The 17566-nt window shown below is 43.9% G+C and overlaps 1 protein-coding gene across 1 annotated transcript; it reads left to right on the top strand.

The window, feature by feature from the left end:
* The first annotated feature begins 158 nt into the window (after positions 1 to 158).
* LOC119660582 (zinc finger protein 271-like) lies at positions 159 to 10134 on the top strand. Its single transcript, XM_038069237.1, has 7 exons — positions 159 to 423; positions 773 to 1243; positions 1313 to 1593; positions 1653 to 1787; positions 1852 to 1962; positions 9316 to 9487; positions 9770 to 10134. The coding sequence occupies exons 1-7, from the start codon at positions 292 to 294 to the stop codon at positions 9815 to 9817; spliced, it is 1350 nt and encodes a 449-aa protein (XP_037925165.1). The 5' UTR covers positions 159 to 291; the 3' UTR covers positions 9818 to 10134.
* The last annotated feature ends 7432 nt before the right edge of the window (positions 10135 to 17566 follow it).

Below are 17566 nucleotides of genomic sequence, written 5' to 3'. Positions count from 1 at the left end.
ACCAAATCCTCCTTTTGACAAAGCGGACGATTAGTAATTTATTAAAATCAATTTAAGACAACATTTTTGACTTTAGAGAGACTACACCCTCACCCTAGTCTAAAATAGGTTCGAACACAAGAAACTCGCACAAACTATCATTCCACTCAATCAAGAAGAAGAAACCTTGTTTTCTGATTTTGACGTTATAATCATTACAAGCGAAAGCAATTCAACGTAGAAAATATAAGAAAATATGATACAATTTTGATTGTACATTGACTTTCGCGGTTTGCTAATAATTAATGCATCATGGAGTTTGTTGTCGACTGGAATTCGGTGTGCCTCGTATGTTTGCAGGAAGGTGATATGCGGTCGATCTACGAAAAAGACGAGAAGAATATGACGCTTTCGGAGAAAATTATGCGTTGCTCAACGATTGAGGTGAGTTAGGGAATATTCTGGAATCAACAGGCGGTCCCTGGGTTGATTGAGGGATAGACATAGCAACGAAGGTTCTGGGATAGCAGAAAATAAGGTACCAGAAAGGGGACTGGGATGCTAACCCGCTTGGGCAGCTGGGCGACTACTTAATTTCCAACGCAAAATTTAATGCAATTGCGGTCCAGTTGCATTAATTGTATTGAAAGTTTAAGAGTGACGCTGCTTACGTAAAATCCACTTAATATCTCGAAGAGCCACCCATAACCTTCATAAAATTCGATTGAAAAAAAACTCTCCAATTCTTGCTTAAATCCTCAAAGAATTCATAAAATCCTCTTAAAACCAACAGATCCGGCAAGGCATGAGTCTGCCAGAGCAAATCTGCTCCGCCTGCTATGACGACCTGATAGCCGCCTACAGATTCCACACAAACTGCGAAAGTACAAACATCATCCTGAAGTCCTTCCTCAACTCGAACGTCACCAACCTGGAAATCCCCTCACCGAACGGTCAGACGTACAAATACAAGCTGCCACTAGGACTGAACGTGAAGCGAGTGAAAATCAAGCCCGAGGACAACGCACAACTGGTCAAATCCGAGAGAGTGGAATTAGTGCCGGAGGAACCGGAAGATGTGGACGAATATTCGCAACACTTCACGGACGCGTTCATCATAACCGAGCTCGAAGACAGACTGGACGAGGACGACGAGCCCTTGTCGAATCTTCGAAAGAAGGACTCCGAGGAACATGAAGTCGACGCCCCTGACGAGGAGAATATCGTCGAAATGTTGGAGCAAGTGGAGAAAGGCGAGGACATGGTAAACTTCCCCCCACTTCACTCTACACTCAGCAATAACTCCTTCTCCCTTAACAATTTGAAAACACAGGAACCGACCCCCAAAAAACGAGCCCAGGAAAATGCACAACAAATGCGCGGGGTTCGGAAAGGTCGCGGGCGAAAAAGTCTCAAGTCTGACCAAGTGCAATACAACGGAGACGTCCAGGACCTCGTGGAAAATCTAACAACAATCACATATGTCCGGAAAGTGTCGCGGGAAGACGGGAAACCGATGAAAATTTGCGAGATCTGCGGCAACTCCTATAAGTACCAACACGCCCTGGAGAGCCACATGCGACGGCACCGCAACGAAAAGCCCTTCTCATGCGAGTACGGATTGACCTCTTCCAAATTCAATCGAATGGTGATCTTACGTTTTCCATTTCTAGATTTTGTGATCGAGCCTTCGTTGCTAATGTGGAGCTGAGGCGGCACATGCGAGTGCACACCGGACAGAAACCGTACCCGTGTCGGTATTGCAATCGGCGGTTTTCTGATTTCGGCAGTCGAATTAAGCATGAGAGGTAAATGTTCCCCTTTTTCAATTGTTTTAAAAGAAATCCTTTCAAATAATTTGGCTTTTGGCAGGACCCACACCGGAGAGCGGCCATACACGTGCGCAACATGCGGGAAATCCTTTGCTTACGCTCACGTCCTGTCTGTTCACGCGCTTACCCACACCGGCGAGAAGAAATTCAAGTAAGTCATTTGTGATGTGTTTTTCCTTTAGCATAAGTGGCAAGCCTGCATCGTTTTCTGTCTTTCCCTTTGCCCCTTTTGAATAGCTTCGATTGCGGGATGACCAAACAATTTGACTCTGACCTGCCCCTTAAGGTCGGAACTCCAATTGCATTGCGGCTATGGTTGGCCGGAAAAGCTCATCTTGAACTCTATTGTCGTTACGCTGATTGACGAGGGGATGCAGGGTCGGGATCCTCTTTTTAATAAAGATAATTCGAGCGTGCTCTTTAGAGCTGGGTAGGTAGGCCGCTCCAAGGAGCCCAATTAGCGCTGTGGTGCGCCGTTTTGATGCTACAAACGGTTAAGATCGGAACTGCTGTTATGAGAGCAAGGAGGCAGACTCCAGCTCGCTCAGATCTTCTTCAAAGTCAGCCCGTAGCATTCACGAAAGAAAGCAGCTCTCCCACCTTGCTAGCTAGAAATCTCTTTGAGGTCCCCAAAGAATGGTTTACCCGGTCTGTAGCCTGACTCTAGCTAGAGCTATGCAATCGAAAAGGAAGTACTTGAGGGCTTTCAACTCATTTCCGCAGTTTCAGCAATACGAATTGTAGGGGATGCCAAGCCTGGCGGCATGGTCCTCTATGGGCCAGTGCCCCGTGCAGACTGCGGTAATCTTTTATGCATTTGCACGCGTCTGGCACAGGAGGTTTTCTGATCGGGCTATACGTAACCCGGGCCAATTTTCCCTGATTTGGCGCAGGTGGTGAGCCTTCGAGAGAGAGAGAAGGGTGATCAGAAGCGTGCTGTCCAGACTGTTCAGTACGTTACTTCACTGCCCCACCAGCCTGGAGGATGTCGTCACTGGGTACAAAGCCTCTAATGGCCGCTTCGCTGTCGGTCAGAATGGCTAGGCTACGCTTGGGGCTCGGATCATGCCCCCGCTATCGACAGGCTTTCACTATCGCCAATACTTCCGCTTGGAATACACGGCGAAACCTGGGATATCATACGACTCGGATACAATCTGTGTATTCGAGAAAACTCCTACATCGACTCCACAGACCCTCTTTGATCCACCGGTGAAGAATACTATGGCATAACTTTGCAACACGCCGCCAGTCTTCCACTCTGCCCTAGTTGGAAAGTCCACAGCAAAGTTTCTCGTGAAGTTCAACTTGCGTGTGGCATAGTCTCTAAGGGATGCCCAGATTTCCGGAGGAACTTCCTCTAGGATGTTGCTATGCCCATAGGGCTTCACTGTCTAGCATCCGGACTCACGTTATCTGGCGGCACTGCACGCTACAATGTATTTAATGTGGAGGTCTAGGGGGAGGGATGCAGTTGTGCATGGAGAGCATCTGCCGGATAGGACTTCAGAGCCTCATTAGCATCTGCGCACGTGGTTTTCTTTAATCCTATTAAGCTTCGTTCTATTGTACTTTTGTTCAAAGCCTGCCACCATACAATAGAACCGTACGTTAGAATTGGACGCACCACAGCTGTGTACATCCAGGAAACCATCATCGGCCGGTCACCCCATTTCTTTGCAAAGGTTTCTCTTGTAGGCGTAGAAGACTACACAGGCCTTCTTAGCCTTCAGTTGTGTGTTCAATCTCCACCTCTTGGCGGTTTTGATGGCCGACTTGTAATTTTTGAGGCAATCTTTGTATAACTGTCAGCGCGAAGTTGAAACAATGAGCAGTCATCTACCCGCTTACCAGTGCTGCGTTGCGCTTGTTCCAGTCCGTTCGACGACAAGTCCTCCAGAGACACTGCGAGAGGGTGCTGCTCTCAATCTGATCCCCAATCACATCTGGTCATTTAGCAAGTTATAGATCTGGGAGCGATCACTAAGAAGATGCTTTAATATCCACAAGAGATAGCGCGGTACCTGGAATAAATTCTCAGTGTGCTTGCCTGACATCGAGTGTTGGGGAGAGTACTTACTACTCTTCGAACCGCTTTCACGACTTTCATGACAGCATTCATCGTGGATTTCCCTGCTCTAAAACCGCATATTGCTTCGGCGAGGTTACTCCTAGTAAACTTTCCGAGGACTTTCTCGGCCGTGTCAAGCACAAAGGCTGGTCAGTATGGAGGTAGCAGCTCGGGGTCCCATTTTCCTTTGCTAATCTGCGCAAGCTTTGCCACCTTCGACCGTTGAGTAGCAGGTCTGTCCGAACACCAGTTTAAAGTATATATCACTGCCGGCACACCATCGAGTCGTGTCGCCAATTTTTTTTTTCATAATAAGAGCTGTCTCTTCCAGATCTTCCATGGTGAAAAGTGATTAATTCTCTGTGTCGCAGAACGTCTCTTCAGTGTTAAATGGGCAGGGCCCCTTAGGGATCCTCATCCTCTTCGCCGACTACCTATTGCGGAGTCTCTTTTAGTTGATCTGTACTTTGCCATTGCGATGCGTGCCTGCTCCCAGGTGTATATACGTTGGAAGTTATGAACTTCTCCCACAGATCGGCAATTCCCGCCGTCCAACAATACGTAGGGGACTTGCTATGGCTGGGTCTTCGTTCTTCGCTCTTCGAGACATGGACCCCGCAGGCTATCGCTTTGAGGTTTACCATTGAATTTACGCCAGTGTCCACTGCAACCACTCCATTCTCCAAACTGCCTTCCAGTGCGCTTCTGTCTGCTCCAAGAGCTTCAATGTTCACTTTCACAACGTTTTACGCATAGGGAGAGCGCTGGGTTGGTGCTCGTCGAGAGTTAGTGTCAGAAAAGTCTTTCGAAACTCAACACCCGTTCGTCAACGAAACGAGTTTATCCGACGCGGTTTGGAATGTTTCTTTCGCAGCCACGGCTTCGAAACGGTAGCCCCGATTCGATCTTTAAAACTACGAGCTCCGATATTGTCGCCATTTTCATCTGTTACCCTCTGGAGTCTGGATGAGCCATACCCCGTTCAAGTGACCTGGCATTGAAGTCGCCCTCAATCAGGATCCTCCCATTCGTATCCAATCGAGGGTCCTCTAGAACATTAAGCTTGCGTCAACAACCCGATATCGTTTCCATCAGATCCGACTTCTCCATTTCCCTTTTGTACCAGTTCGATTTGTAGCGGACTGTCCGGACTCCTTTTGGCACTTACCTAACCTCTCTTTTTCAACTTTGGTGAGGACAGTCGGCAGCGCTCCTACTCGATTTATATCCAGAGTTATTTACACACTTTCGACAATGTTCTGTGTGGTTCTTTCCGGAGCAGGAGCACTGCTGAGTATTAGAGCTGTCGTCCTGGCATCAGCAGCCATATAATTTTGCAAGTCTTCCTCTGTAGTTGGACGGGCGTACCCTAGAGTCTTCTCGGCTGTTTGAGCAATTCTTCCTGTTTCGCTGGGCGTTGTGGCGAGTGACGCATTTTCTGGCTTCGTCTAAAAGCAACCAGTTCTTCTTCCTTTCTGTTTTTTCAGTTTTAGTGTTTTTGTTGTTTGTGTACTCTCGGGGACGAAGCCTCTACCCCGCTTCTCTGAGGCCCGACCAACGCATAGCTGACCTATCTCGCAACTCACGACTGGATCAGCACTCACTCGATGTGGTCGACTATAATGATCGTTGGCGCGACAATCCAGTTGGATCAAAGCCTTGAAGTGCGTTAGAGCACTTCATTCAATGCCGTAACGGTACAATACAAGATTCCAGTAGCCTATAGGAATGCAATGTGGTCAGCATTGCGCTCGCCAGAGATTATTACCCTGATTTGACTCAGGTACTCATTCACAGCTGAGTCGATTGGTATCCGACGTCAAATCACGATATAAATCCCACTGTCACCAGTGAGGTTTGAACCACGACTTTCCGTGTAACAGCTTAGTGCTTTGACCACTGAGTTATCTGCACGTGGTCTACTAATATATACTCTCCGAAGGGGTTAGCTTCTGAAACTCGCCACAGCTACCACCTTGACAGAATTAGACCTGTATCATCCTATCGACGTCGGCAGAGGACTGTTGATGACTCTATGTAACTATGTATTGTATAGGTATTTTACCTCCTTAGACTGAGGATTGGATTCGCTATTAAGTTTAACTGAGGGACATGATTATTTCTTTAACGTAAAAATGATATGACTACACTTTCTTTCATTGCCTTTGATTCTCCAAGGGGCCAGCCATTGCTCAACCTCTTTCATGTGATTCTCGAGCTTTCAAAATGTAGCGCTAGGATTGGAATGTTTGCAGAGTATCGCCGTATCGTCCGCGAAGGTAGAATAAATAGACGCTCATTTGTGGACAAGTGAACTCTCTCAAGTAAAGCAGAGGACCAATGACACAACCTTGGAGTACCCCCGATTTGATGTTAGATTCTCGCAAGGTGGCCAGTGAGATACGACTCGAGAATTTTATGGATAGATAGTTTTGCCTTGATTTTGTAGATGAGGTCTTCATGCCCAAACCTTGTCAAATGCCTGTGCAACCCCAAGGAATATGGCCGAACAGTACTTTCTACCTTCCACACAACTTATCTCTGAGGCTAACCGATGAGTTTATTCGATAGTTCCATGTTTTTTCTTGAATCCGAATGTTTTTATGGCTAGTATAGTACAAGATTCTCGAATAGCTTCGATAGTTAGGGAAGCAGGCTTATCGGTCTATAGGACGTGACAAGCGTGGGATCATTAGTTTCCTTCGGGATCATCGTTATTTGCGACAAATTCCAGCATATCCAACAGTAACCAAGGTGTCAGACGTCATTAAATATGTGTGTCTGTGGTAGAGATCCTGGCAGTTCTTGGATCATATTGCCTGCAATAATGTCGGAACCAAAAGCCGTTTTAGCATCAATGTGGTCTTGCAAGAATCTTAAGATTTCAAAAGCTTTGGAGTTCTTCCTCCGTTATCTGTGGTTTTGGTAGAAAGTGTTGAGCAAAGATTGAACCTTTTTCGGAGGGGAGTATACAGCAAAAATTGTGATGGGATCATCTCATTCTACTACGCATATAGATGTGGTTTCCACATTCTTAGCAAAAAGTTCCATGACATAGTGCTTTATATGATTTTTGATGATCTCCATGACCTTTGAATATATGTCGATGAGATAAGTTTCCAATAGAAGAAGGATATCGATTCCACTGTTATATGGTTGCCATTTACCAGTTAGTGCAGTATAGTGCGTCAACCACATCTACGCGTTATCGGTTGCAGTTCGTTGAAATGCGCTTCAGCTCGTCCCAGGACTTCTCAGGATACCCGCACTCTTTATCTACTTTATCTTATCTATGTACTTTCCTGCGCCAAGTGTACTTAGGGCGACCCACTCATCAGCCATCTTGGGAGAGTGGATTCCAATGCATGGCGTAGTCAGCAATGCAAGTGTTGCTCCTCCTTAATGCAAGACCTATCCACTACCACTTTTGATCACATCGTGTACGGATGACAGGCTTGTGCGCTAACCAAGTTTTTCGTTTGAAATAGTATCAGACCAGCGTAATTCGATGATATAAGGCAGACAGGTGTTCAGGAAGGCATAGAGAGTGACAGTGAGGGCCATTTTCCATGTATTACTTTCATATAGCAACGCAGAACACATTGCACAGAACAGTCTTAACTTTACTTTGGTATTGAAATAACTGCATTGCCAGATTTTATTTAAGGCAGTGAAAGCGTCTCTAACACTTTCAATGAGTCGGCCGATATTCAGTTCGGTGACACCGTCGGCCGAAACCACGTTATACAAAATGATCGACGCCTTCGATGCTATACCCATTAATGCAGATGGGGAAAGCGCGGCGATCCGCCATTTGTTTCGTTCGTCTTTACTAACTATTTGGCTCCATTCTCTGATGAGAGAACAAACAGATGTCATTAGCGTCTTGGAGGTATTTGGGAAAAAATGTTATCGCTAATGAACTCCTCCGGGCAGCAGCATGAAGAACGACATCGATAAAAAGAAGAAATAATATCAGTGATAAGATCCCTGGCAAAGTGTGTAACTGAATCATGCGCCATTGCAATGCTTCGTCGGCGTTCGCATTATCGCAGGAAACCAAATTACTGGTGGAATCAAGAAGTCTTGTCATTAACATCGTTTGTCCGCAAGCGACGAAACTTTGCCAAAGGGCAAGACGGAAGCCGAAACGTCGAGAACTGAAGGAAAAATACCGGGTTCTAGATTGGACGGGATTCGGAGCAAACTCGCAGCTCTGGTTGCTAAGTTCATAAGCATATTTGTTTCGTGGAATGTGGAAGTGGAAGGAGTGGAGGCCGAAATTGGTTTGTCTACCAAACCCCTGAAAATCATTTGGCATGCATTGTTTGTAACTGCCTTTAGACACTATGAGGAAGAAGTTGGAGAAGGTGGTATGCAACAAGTTGCTGACATTCATCGAGTTTGCGGATGGTCTATCAGAGCGACAGTACAGGTTTCCGCAATCCCGTTTGGAGTAGATGCAGTAGCAATGGTCGTAGATCTGGTTCGGGAGACGATGGCCTTTGGTATGCTGCGCAGGGGTGCTTCTAGATGCCTCGCTTTGGAGCTTGCGCTGTGGAATGTCATGCTTAACTTTCTCAAGCCAGTAAAAACAAAGTAGTTAGGGTTTGCAGATGAACTGATGGTTGTAGTTGCGAAACACTGTGAAAACATGGAACTATATGAAAGCGAAACCCTTGCATGTCATCAGGACATGACTATCAATGGCCAAACTAGACCAGTTGACGTAATTCGGGTTGGTGATCCCGAAATCGTCTCAAAATAGATCACTAAATACCTAGTCAGGCTGACCTTCAATTAGCAAGTGTGGGATCGCCAAAATGCTTATAGTCATAGGCTCTTTATTACAAACGTGGTGAAATCCATTCCTCTATACACAGCTTCTGTTTGGGGAGGAGCAGTGGACAATGATATGAACCGAAGGAGAGTGAGAGTGGCATAACGGTCAGTCGCGTTGAGGGCGTGTAGCGCTTGTAGGATAACACCGGGTGGAACAATGTGCGTTAAACTGGCAATATGGATTTATATCTATAGCGAATAATCCCCACCATCTCTACCAGAGAAAGATGGGCGAATCGGTCCGAAGCGACTGTGGACTACCGAAAGATCAGTAAGAAACTGTGGGAGATGACAAGAACGATGGAATGATTTCGAAAAGAGTCGTTGGAGCCATAACACCCAAAGATCCTAGGGACATTATTTACCATTGCCCGAGATTCGTAGACGAGGAAAGGAGATTGAACGATACATCCCTTCAACATATATTTTGAGGATATGGGCGGATTAATAGGGGTGATTTTACTAAGAGAGAATTCCATATTTTGCTGCAACCTTTCCGTCTTTTTAAGTTTTCCGCATCCATCCATAAAAAATGTCTAGAAACTATGTGATATTCACATTCACAAACATTTTATTTTTATTATGTTTCAGATGCAATGTTTGCGGTAAGGGTTTCACCAAAAAAGTATATCTAATGGGACACATGAAATTACACAATGACACAATCATGCAAGGAGGCGATGGGACGATAGCGATACAATCAGAACCAGTTCAAAATGAAGCACCACAAACAGTAACAGACTTAGAAGAAGTAATTTTTGTGGTAAGTTTCGTTTGGATTAGTCCTTTCATTTAAATCCAATTAATTAGCGTAGTAAAATGAATAGACAGTTCGTTATCGTGCAAACATATTGCCCACCCGATGCGATCTCTGAAGCAGATCCGCTTAGTTGGCAATATGAAGTTGCTGGTCCAGTTTTTCAAAAATATTTTAGGTCGCCTGCTATTCCTCATCCAGATGAAAACAATTTCCCGTTTAAAGATGCTTCAGGAGATTTGCTTTCGTCTTCCTGTGTTTAATAATAATTTTCCTGTTCACTTACAGAATCCAAAAGTTGAAAAAGCAGACGTGGAGATACTCTACGACAGTTGAGATTCGAACTTCGGTTGAACTTTCTTTTCGAAAAAGATTTAATCACGTCTAGATTTTAAGGAATTTATTCTAAGTCGCCTTATATTAAACATATGTTGATAATGTACTACCTGGAAAGAGATAGTAAGGACGATATCGGGAGACAACTGGTCTGATTAAGACATTTGAACTGTACAATTGATCCTGGATCCTGGTCATTCGTAAGAGACGAGAGTTTGTATTCGTTGCTGTTATTTAACTGGTTTCGTTTCATTTTGATTTAATTGTCTAATTTAATATATTTTACGAAATAAATTAATATCGTCTTTTTGTAAAAAGGAGTATTTATTCTCCACTTGTCTTCCTACTGAGTATTTAAAACTCATCGATTCCTGACCGTTTCCTCCATGTAAACCTCTCCATTCCTGACTGGGTTCTCCATATCCTCAATCTGGACGCGGTGCATATTCCACGTTGAATGATCTCTCTTTACATTTTTTCGGTTGCTAGTCTTTTCCTTTTCAGGTATTAATGGAACGTGGCCACTCCCTTGCGGCCGATATAATTCTGTCCTACTGAAGGTCCTTTCATTGTCATTGAGTTTATAAAATTCGTTGCTTTACCTATCGGGGGCTATACGCAAATTGTTAAATGCTCTACTCTATTGCGGTACAAGCACAGGATGCAAGAGAGCTTACTTCTTGTATCTTCCTCCACCCGCTACATCCCTTCAGGGGTAGTTTTTTCTTCTTGGTCTGTTCCTCATTGACTGTGTTCTTCACTATTCAAACATTTATTTCTTATGATACGATTATCAAGAAAAATTTTGTGTAATTTCGGGGGCGAGAGGGGAGTGATCTCACTGTTTCTTTCTTTCTCCTTTATCGGTACTGCAACTCCTCCACTTTCTTCTGCCTTTTACATACTAATAGATCCCATTCTGCTTGTTTACAGGCGTCTTGACTACTCGCGTAATCCTTAACCACTTACTTGGTGTAAATACTAATGAAAAGTTGTTCAAAGCAATTCCCTATATGGCTTAAACATATTTTACTTTGCTTAGGCTAACATTTCGACTTTCTTCATCATCATCAACGGCGCAAGAGCCTGCCTTAGTAAGGAACTTCATGCACCCGGTTTTGCGCCGAGGTCCACCAATTCGATATCCCTAAAAGCTGTCTGGCGTCCTGACCTACCCCATCGCTCCATGTCAGGCAGCATCTGCCTCGTTTTGTTTTTCTATCATCGATATTCCCCTTATAGACTTTCCGAGCTGGATTATCCTCAACGATACAGATTAGGCGACCCACTAACCGCAACCTGTTGAGCCGTATTTTATCCACAACCTGACGGCCATGGTATCGCTCATAGATTTTGTCGTTAAGTAGGCTACAGAATCTTTCATCCTTTTGTAGGGGCCCAAAAATTCTTCGGGGGATTCTTCTCTCGAAGCCGGCCAAGATTTTTCTTGCTAAAAAATCAGGTCTCCGAGGAATACATAAGGACTTGCAGGATCATAGTCTTGTACAGTAAGAGCTTTGACCCTATACTAAGACGTTTCGAGCGGAACAGTTTTTGTGAGTTGAAATACGCTCTGCTGGCAGCCAACAATCGTACGTGGATTTCATTGTCATAGCTGTTATCGGTTGTGATTTTCGACCTTAAATAGGAGAAATTTTTAACGGTCTCAAAGTTTATTGTTTTCGTTTGACCAGTTCGATTGGATGTTGTTGGTTCTTTGTTCTTTGACGCTGCCGTTGTCACCATATACTCCGTCTTACCTTCATTATCTGGATAAAGGTAGATTGTGCATCTCGGGTTGTTCTTCCTATAATGTTAATATCATCAGCGTAAGCTAGTAGTTGGGTGGATTTGAAGATGGTGCCTCTTGCATTAACATCTGCACTGGGAATCACTTTCCCCAGGCCCAGGTTAAAGAGGACTCTTGTCTTAGACCGTTGTTGGTGTTGAATGGTCTCGTGAATGATCCTGCTGCTTCTATCTCGCCTCGCACATTAGTCAGGGTCAGTCTAGTCAGTCTTATCAATTTCGTGAGGATGCCGAATTCTCTCATAACCGTGCACAGTTTTGCCCTGACTATGCTGTCATAGGCGGCTTCAAAATCGATGAAAAGATGGTGCAACTAACGTCCATATTCCAACAGCTTTCCCATCGCTTGCCGCAGAGAGAAAAATCTGATCTGTTCCTGATTTGCCTGAAGTGAAGCTCTTTGGTATGGGTCAATAATGTTCTGGGCGTATGAGGTTATCCGACCTTTTGTGTACCAACTAGTCCTCCAGGTTGGGGGTTGGGTAGGGCTGACTACCCTACATGGAAAACCGATGTTACGAAGCCACAAAAGGAGCTTCGGACAGGAGGTAATATTTTGGTTGTGTTAATATCTTTTGGGTCGTGATATGTGGGCAGAATTCGTCAGAGTGTCTTCCGAGTTAGCGAGGGCATTTTTTGTTGATGGCGTGATTGATTAAAGCAGGAGGGAATCATCAGTAAGCTGGAAGATTTGACTCTACGTGTCAACAATTTTTGTAGCTGAAGTGTGAATGTTGAAGAGCGTAGGGCTCACGTTTTAAGGATGAGAGGACGTTAGACGTTTGGAGACGGGTTCATGCTTCGATTGGAGTTTGTGGCTGAAGTCTTTTTGAGTGCCTTTGTGAGGTTCCACAGTTCTGTTCCGGATAATATGTTTGGTTTGCCAGTTGCTCAGCAGGAACCTCTTTGGGGGGAACTTTAATGGGGGTAATAGTTACATCAACATCGCGAACAGTCCTTCGGATCTCGAGCGTACAATTGGGGTGTACAGCTCTTCTGTCGTACTAATTAGGTCGGTAGAGGCTTTAGGTAAGTTTTGCATCCCCAGTATCAACGTTGATGTTGTTGTTTTGTTGGTACTTAGAGAACGAAGTGCGTTTGGTGCTCGTCGGTTTTCGGTAAATGCCGATGGGAGGTGTCCATTGGAGCGCATAACAATTAAATATAAAAATGGCAGGTTGCCGTTTTCCTCCATCTCTTGAGTAAATGTGATCTTCGGGTGTATTGCGTTAATAGTATTCAACACGGTGTTCATGTTGGTTTTCGGGACAATTGCCAAGATGTCATCGACAAATCTCAGCCACGTTTTCGATAAGACTTCTTTTTGCTCCATATTTTTCTCTACTAATGACATGAAGATAATGGGTTTCGCATAGCTACTCCTGAAGTGGTCTTTAAAAATCTTCCTCTGAAAGTAAAATCACTTTCATTCATACAGAGGGCTGCCAATTTTGTGTATTGCCTAGCTTTCTTTTTCCATTCAATAGAATTGGTAAATTGTAGGAGCCATTCTTCGAATTTTGCCGGGGCTTTTTTCACGGATGTGTTCGAGAAGAGAGCCTTCACGTCGTAGGATACTAGCCAATCGTCCTCTGATGTTGAGGGTATTTTCTGCAGTCTATTAACAACTTCTTGAGAATTGATAACCGCATGTTTTCCGTTGATGGGTCCTAGTTTTTGACATGCATTAACCAACCACTTTACAATGTTATATGTGGGGGAATTAGAGTCTGTTATAATTTCCTGCATCTCGTTGCTCTTCTTGTGGACCTTAGAATGGCATCTAATTGTTGGCAAGGAAGGATTAGGCATTCGTAGCTGAGACGAATTGGGCACAACCAGGGAGCATTCTCGCGGTGATAATCAATTTAAATCCCCTAGAAAAAAAAGTCCTAATGTTGATTGTATTTTCACTCTCAGAAAGCTGGAAGATATATTGCTGCAGTGACCGTATGATGGCCATCGCTCGCAGAAAGAAACGAGTTTTTCACCCTCGATGCCTGGGAAATCGGAATGGCCGTTTCCATGAGCAGTAGTAGTAGTAGTAGTGTTTCCTGTTCACTCCTTAGTAGAGTAAACTTATTTATGACACATCGTAATCCTTAGGAAGAATAAAAAAAAAACGTAAAAACGGCATTCGTAACACTTCGATTTTTGAAAAACGATTAGAAGAACTTACGGTAGCCAACTAGAGACCGATGAATCAAAATACACGGTCCATAGCCCACTTTGGCTTTCAAAGTTACGACATGTTAGAACACATCCAATATCGGGAAGTGTCGCCTACTATCATTACATAGAACGTAAAAAATGTCCGTTAGGATCAGCACAGCTTCTCAACAACAATATCGAACTTCAACGCTCCAAACGCTACAGCAAGCATCGCACCCCCAACAACTACAACACCCAGAGAACATAACTAGCAACCAACCATCTCACAACCAGTTACCCTTCCCCCTCTACAATTCCCTATCCGCACCTATGGAGAAAAAGATAGCCCTCATCTCCTTCCACTGCAAAAGTGTCGTCGGGCAATGACTACTAAGGTGGTATTGTTCAAAGTCAATTCAGTTGAAAGTAGACACACGAAGCATGAGCTAATCAACCTCCTCAATACACACCTATCCAACATTCTTCTCCTTAATGAAACCAAACTAAATCCTAGAGACAACTGCTCCATCCCAATGCATACCTGACAACATTAACAGGGAGTGTATCTTGGGTGTTCTACGCAGTAGCCCCTACTGCGGTGTGGTGGATGGGCCTCTCACAGCTGAATGACCCAGCTCATAGACGCAAACGGTTGACTCATTTTCTAAACAGTTCCCACAAAACAATATATTCATTCTGCAAACGTGTGCAGATCGCGTTCTGTTCATGAAGGCTCCTCACACCACGCCCAGCTGGTCGGATTTCCCTCTAAAACTTTGTCTCGCTCACAGAAAATCCTGCTGTTTTTGATCCCACCATGTACATCGCGCCAATCATCCCAGAAAAGGGGATAATGCCCAGAACATGGTTAAGATATATCGAAGACATTTTCGCCATACTATAAGCTGCGACTTTTTAACTGAGATCAAGAATTTATACCAAAAGAAAATTAAATTTACAATGGAAATAGAAGAAAATGAATCATTACCATTCTTAGGCCTGCGGATAATAAGCAACAGCGGCAAACTAGAAGCCAACCGCAACCCAGAGAATGCTAGTAATGACTTCAGCACATACCATGACACAGAAAACGGTGGCTTATTATTTAATAGTGCATTCTCTGCACATATCTCCTAAGACCAATTTTGATTAGGAAAAAAGTATATCAAATATGCAAGAATTAATATACAACATTGGGTAACGAGTGAGAAGGACAGGCGAGATAAAATGGAACATACTGATGTCCAACAAGAGCCATAGAATAAAAACATTTATAGAAGAATTAAATATAAAAGTCATCAAGCGACTAGAAAGTGAAAAGCACCCATTAAAATAAAGGGGAAAAGCAGCGCATATAAAATAATTTGCAGCGACAAATTTGATATAGGACAGACAAACTATGATCAGATTTCAAGAGCCCGTAAAACAAGCGGAATATGGTGGAATACGAGGAGCCAATACGCTTAGATCGGCGTTGGTAATGCATATTAGTAGCAATAGACAACTTCGACTTGGTACGACATATGACTATGGCCCACACATTAGACGCCGGTTGTGCACCAAGCCCTTTAAAAAAGATCGCCTACAGAGCCAACTAACGCAGCACTAATTAAGTGATCTCTAATCGCAGGCCAACGAAGTTCTGGTGGAAAGCTTTATGTTCCATATGTTCTCTGGGTGCGACTGGCTTATATAGGAGTGTACGTAAGTACCGACCGTGTTCAGTAAGCACGTGGTAGACATTGAAAAATGAAAAGGTTGGAAACAGATAATCAAATAATTGTCAAGAAACCACTTCATGGGGAGAGGGAAAACGGCTGACGTTGATTAGTATATCGAACAAAGTCGAAATAACTTTCTCTCTGCGGCAAGCGATGGAAAAACCGTTGGAATATGGCCATCAGTTGCACTATCTTTTCATCGACTTCAAGGCCACCTATGACAGCATAGTCAACCTTACACGGCTATGAGAGAATTCCGTATCCCGACGAAATTGATAAGACTGAATAGGGTGTTCGTTTTGAGAATGAAGGGGGTCCTAAGTCCGCATCAACTTAATGCAGGACCGGACCAATTGAGGAGCAACTTACTCCTTCTTTTCTGGTCCACTGGTGACTAGGGTGACCCTGACCAATGTGTGAGGCGAGATAGAAGCAGCACGATCACTCTCGAGACCAATCAACACCAACAACGGTCTAAGATAAGCGTCCCCTTTAACTTGGCCCTGGAGAAAGTGATTCCCAATGCAGATGTTAATGCAAGAGGCACCATCATGATCAAATCCACCCAACTACTGATTTAGGCTGACGATATTGACATTATAGGAAGAACAACCCGAGATGCACAATCTACCTTCATCCAGATAATGAAAATAAGACGAAGTATTATACATGGTGGCAACGGGAGCGTCAAAGAACAAAGAACCAACAACATCGAATCGAGCTGGTCAAACGAAAGCAATAAACTTTGAGACCATTAACAATTTCTTCTATTTAAGGTCGAAAATCACAACCGATAACAGCTATGACAATGAAATCCGCGCACGATTGTTGGCTGCCAGCAGAGCGTATTTCAACTCACAAAAACTGTTCCGCTCGAAACGTCGTCAAACGAAACGGGTCAAAGCTCTTACTATACAAGACTATGATCCTGCAAGTTCTTATGTATTCCTCGGAGATCTGTGTTCTTAGCAAGAAAATTCTTGGCCGCGTTCGAGAGAAGAATCCCCCGAAGAATTTTTGGGCCCCTAGAAAAGGATGAACGATTCTATAGCCTACTTAATGACAAAATCTATGAGCGATACCATGACTGTCGAGTTGTGGATAAAATCCGGCTCAACAGGTTGCGGTTGACGGGTCACCTAATCTGTATCCATGAGGATAATCCAGCCCGGAAAGTCTATAATGGGAATATCGATAGAAGAAAAAGAAAACGAGACAGATCCTGCCTGAGATGGAGCGATGGCGTAGGTCAGGACGCCAGACAGCTTTTAGGGATATCGAATTGATGGACCGGATACTGGTTGTTGCGGCGTTGGTGATGACGAAAATATTACTTCCTAGAATTTTCAGTTTAATGGGTTATGAGAAGTAGATCTGTGTCACTTTCGGGACTCAGTCTCCTATATATCAACTGATATCAAAGCTAAGATCAGTTTCGAAATGCACTAGTTATGTTTTATTTCATTAAATGGCGCACCCGACCATATTCTTTGGAAAAGTGTTTCAGCCCGGGTGCATGGGGAGCCCCGTTAAACGTGCTGTATGTAAAGGAATTTGCAGACTACGCCTTCTTATCAAATTTATTGACAATAGGTTTAGCTGTTTTCGAGTAAATTGGGTGTGGCAGATACTTTTTTATAAGATTTTACTTTATACAAAGTCCTTTAAAAAGGGAGGGCTGCATTTCAACGTTGGGACGTTAGGAAGGATCTTGGTATCTAAGCTGTATACATTTTCTTTGATAATTGGGATCAATCAAGTTAAAGCTTTACCAGCTGAAATGCGTCCTCCCATGTGAGCTACCATTGACTTCTTAGTCCTTAGTACCTACATTATTTTTTATCACACGATGACTGGATGAAATCTGTAAATGCTCTCTGGGATATCTGATGCCTTTTAGCGTATTAACAGGCATTGCACTTCTTCAGTGTTTCCGGCCGAAATTTGAGAAATTGTTAGTCTTGATCAGTAGTCAATCAGGGACTGCCGCAACAGTCCCATTGCAATCAGCGCAACCCTAAAAGCCAATTGACGCTTGCCGCGTACTCGCTCTATAAGAGACACAATG

The sequence above is a fragment of the Hermetia illucens genome, chromosome 6 (genome assembly GCF_905115235.1).
Source record: "Hermetia illucens chromosome 6, iHerIll2.2.curated.20191125, whole genome shotgun sequence".
In the NCBI taxonomy this organism is placed as follows: Eukaryota; Metazoa; Arthropoda; class Insecta; order Diptera; family Stratiomyidae; genus Hermetia; species Hermetia illucens.
Note: the sequence above shows the minus strand (reverse complement) of the source record. Positions and strands in the feature narration are given on the sequence as shown.

What these genes read in the sequence shown, in the direction of transcription:
- LOC119660582 (XM_038069237.1), top strand. Translation starts at nt 292, where the DNA reads ATGGAGTTTGTTGTCGACTGGAATTCGGTGTGCCTCGTATGTTTGCAG. An exon ending in TGGAGAAAGGCGAGGACATG is followed by an intron (nt 1,244 to 1,312) that starts GTAAACTTCCCC and finishes TTGAAAACACAG; the next exon opens with GAACCGACCCCCAAAAAACG. An exon ending in GAAAAGCCCTTCTCATGCGA is followed by an intron (nt 1,594 to 1,652) that starts GTACGGATTGAC and finishes TTCCATTTCTAG; the next exon opens with ATTTTGTGATCGAGCCTTCG.